Source organism: Echinops telfairi, unplaced genomic scaffold, assembly GCF_000313985.2.
Source record: "Echinops telfairi isolate 266 unplaced genomic scaffold, ASM31398v2 ScPeMD7_7472;HRSCAF=8510, whole genome shotgun sequence".
In the NCBI taxonomy this organism is placed as follows: domain Eukaryota; kingdom Metazoa; phylum Chordata; class Mammalia; order Afrosoricida; family Tenrecidae; genus Echinops; species Echinops telfairi.
In genome coordinates, this window is record NW_022111376.1 from 3443577 (window position 1) to 3445472 (window position 1896).

The window sequence follows — 1896 nt, forward strand, 5'->3', positions numbered from 1 at the left end:
AGGACATCCAGGGCTGGGCCGCTCAGGCAATCCACCAGGCGCCGCTTCTTTTCTTTCTCTGACAGGTGGCGCCACAGGTACAGCATGTTGTAGGCGTGTTCCACCCAGACTTCGAAGGGCTCTTCTTCAGGATCTGCTGCTTCCTGACCTGAAAAGGGCCTCAGCTCCTGAACGCGCAGGTTCTCCAACATAGGTGGCAGAGCATTCTTCCACTTACGCATCCAATCTGGGGGCCTTCTTCCTTCTCTAGGGGCTGCTGCCTCGCCCCATGCCCTGATATCCTCGTAGCCTGCCACTGCCGCTCCAGCTGCCCCACCTACTGCTCCAGCCTCTTCTCCTGCTTCAACTGCTCGTCCTTCCTCTCCAGCTGCTCCTACTCCACCTGCTGCTCCTTTCTGACCTGAGGAGCCAGCCACATTCTCCACTGCTACCTCGCCTGTACCCGCTGGCACATCCTCATAGCCTGAATCACCTAGCACTCCGGCCTCAGCTGCTGCTTCCCTTTCTAACAGACCTTCTACCTCTTCGGAGGCCACTACCATTCCTTGAGCCTCCACACTTGCCTCTCCTGCCTCAGCTGCTGTGCTCGTCACAGGCTCCATTCCACTTTCACTGGTGCCTCCTGCCTCGCCTGCAGTTCCTCCTTCAGACGGAGCAGCTGCCTCATCTGAGACCCCTATGGCACCTGCCATGGCCACACCTGCGGCTCCCTCAGCTGTGCCTACCGCCTCACCTGCCCTGCCAGCCGGCACGGGGCCTGGAAGCTCATCTCGGGAAGCTAGAGTCCCCTCTAGCTCAATATCAGGGACCTGGGGCAAGCAGACCACCCTCCAGGGTCCCCCTTTGCCTGGAATCTGTCGGGGGATCACGCTACGGTTTAAATAATCAGCGAATTCCACCAAGGCGACCCTAGTTCCCAAGTCCCTCCTGAAGACTTTGCCCAGCACTCGGCACGGGCCCAGGGGCCAGAGGGAAGCCCGGACAGCCTCCTCAAACTCTTCCTCGGCACAGTCTTCCGGGATGCCCAGGAGCAGCAGTGAGCGCTGTGCGTTCACGCCCATCCACCTGCACCAGTCCCGCAGCATCGCCAGCGCCATGGCTGTGGACCTGGGGACAACCAGAAGGGGGCATTCCAGTTTCTACAGGGTACGGTCCCAGCGAAGAGAGCGACGTAGGTGCCACCACCCCTATCCCCGTCCCCCGCTGCCCGCCCCAAGATGACCAAGACCTTACCACACTTGCACCTCTGCACTGTTTGCCCTGCCCCCTTCTCTCCTCCGCACCCCACCCCCCACCATAGCTGGGACCCTGGTCTCCCCCCTACCCCCTTCTCTCCTCCGCACCCCACCCCCCACCATAGCTGGGAGCCTGGTCTTCCCCTCTTCCCTGGTCCGTATTCAGTTTATGCTTGTGTTTAGGAAAGTAGTTATCGATGGATGGCATTTCCCTAGGTGTTTGCTGTGCTGTTAACTTTCGATACTCATTGTGATACCCGTGGAGGAGCAGAATCGCCCGGGGAATCTGGGCGCCATCTTTCCAGCGGCTGATCGATCCCCAGGCCTTTCTCCCTCGGAGCCTCTGGGTCACTTACAAACCACAGGGCTATTGACGTTTTCTGTTCGATCCAGGATCAGTTTGGGGCGGGGGTGGGGGGGGGTACTGCTTCATTTCCACACAATCTCTCAGTTCAACTAAATGACCAAAATGAGTTGCTGGCATAAACCAATTCAAACTCGCAGCTACGGAGCCGATGCCGGCTCACAGCGACCTAGACAAGGTGGCACTGCCCCTGTGGGTTTCCCAAGGCTGTATGTAATACTTTTTTTTTTTTTTTAGCTGTATGTAATTCTTTAAGGGAGTAGAAAGCCCTGTCTTTCTCCCACGGAGCGCCTGGCG

At 58.4% G+C, this 1896-nt stretch overlaps 1 protein-coding gene across 1 annotated transcript in view; it reads right to left on the bottom strand.

Annotated features, from left to right (window-relative positions):
- LOC101649675 (paraneoplastic antigen Ma6E-like) overlaps window positions 1–1097 on the bottom strand; it is a 3294-nt gene extending 2197 nt beyond the window's left edge. The window contains exon 1 of the mRNA XM_045285486.1: window positions 6–1097. Within this exon, the coding sequence (XP_045141421.1) occupies window positions 6–1097 (1092 nt within the window). The remainder of the gene's footprint in view (window positions 1–5) is intronic.
- Window positions 1098–1896: the final 799 nt, after the last annotated feature.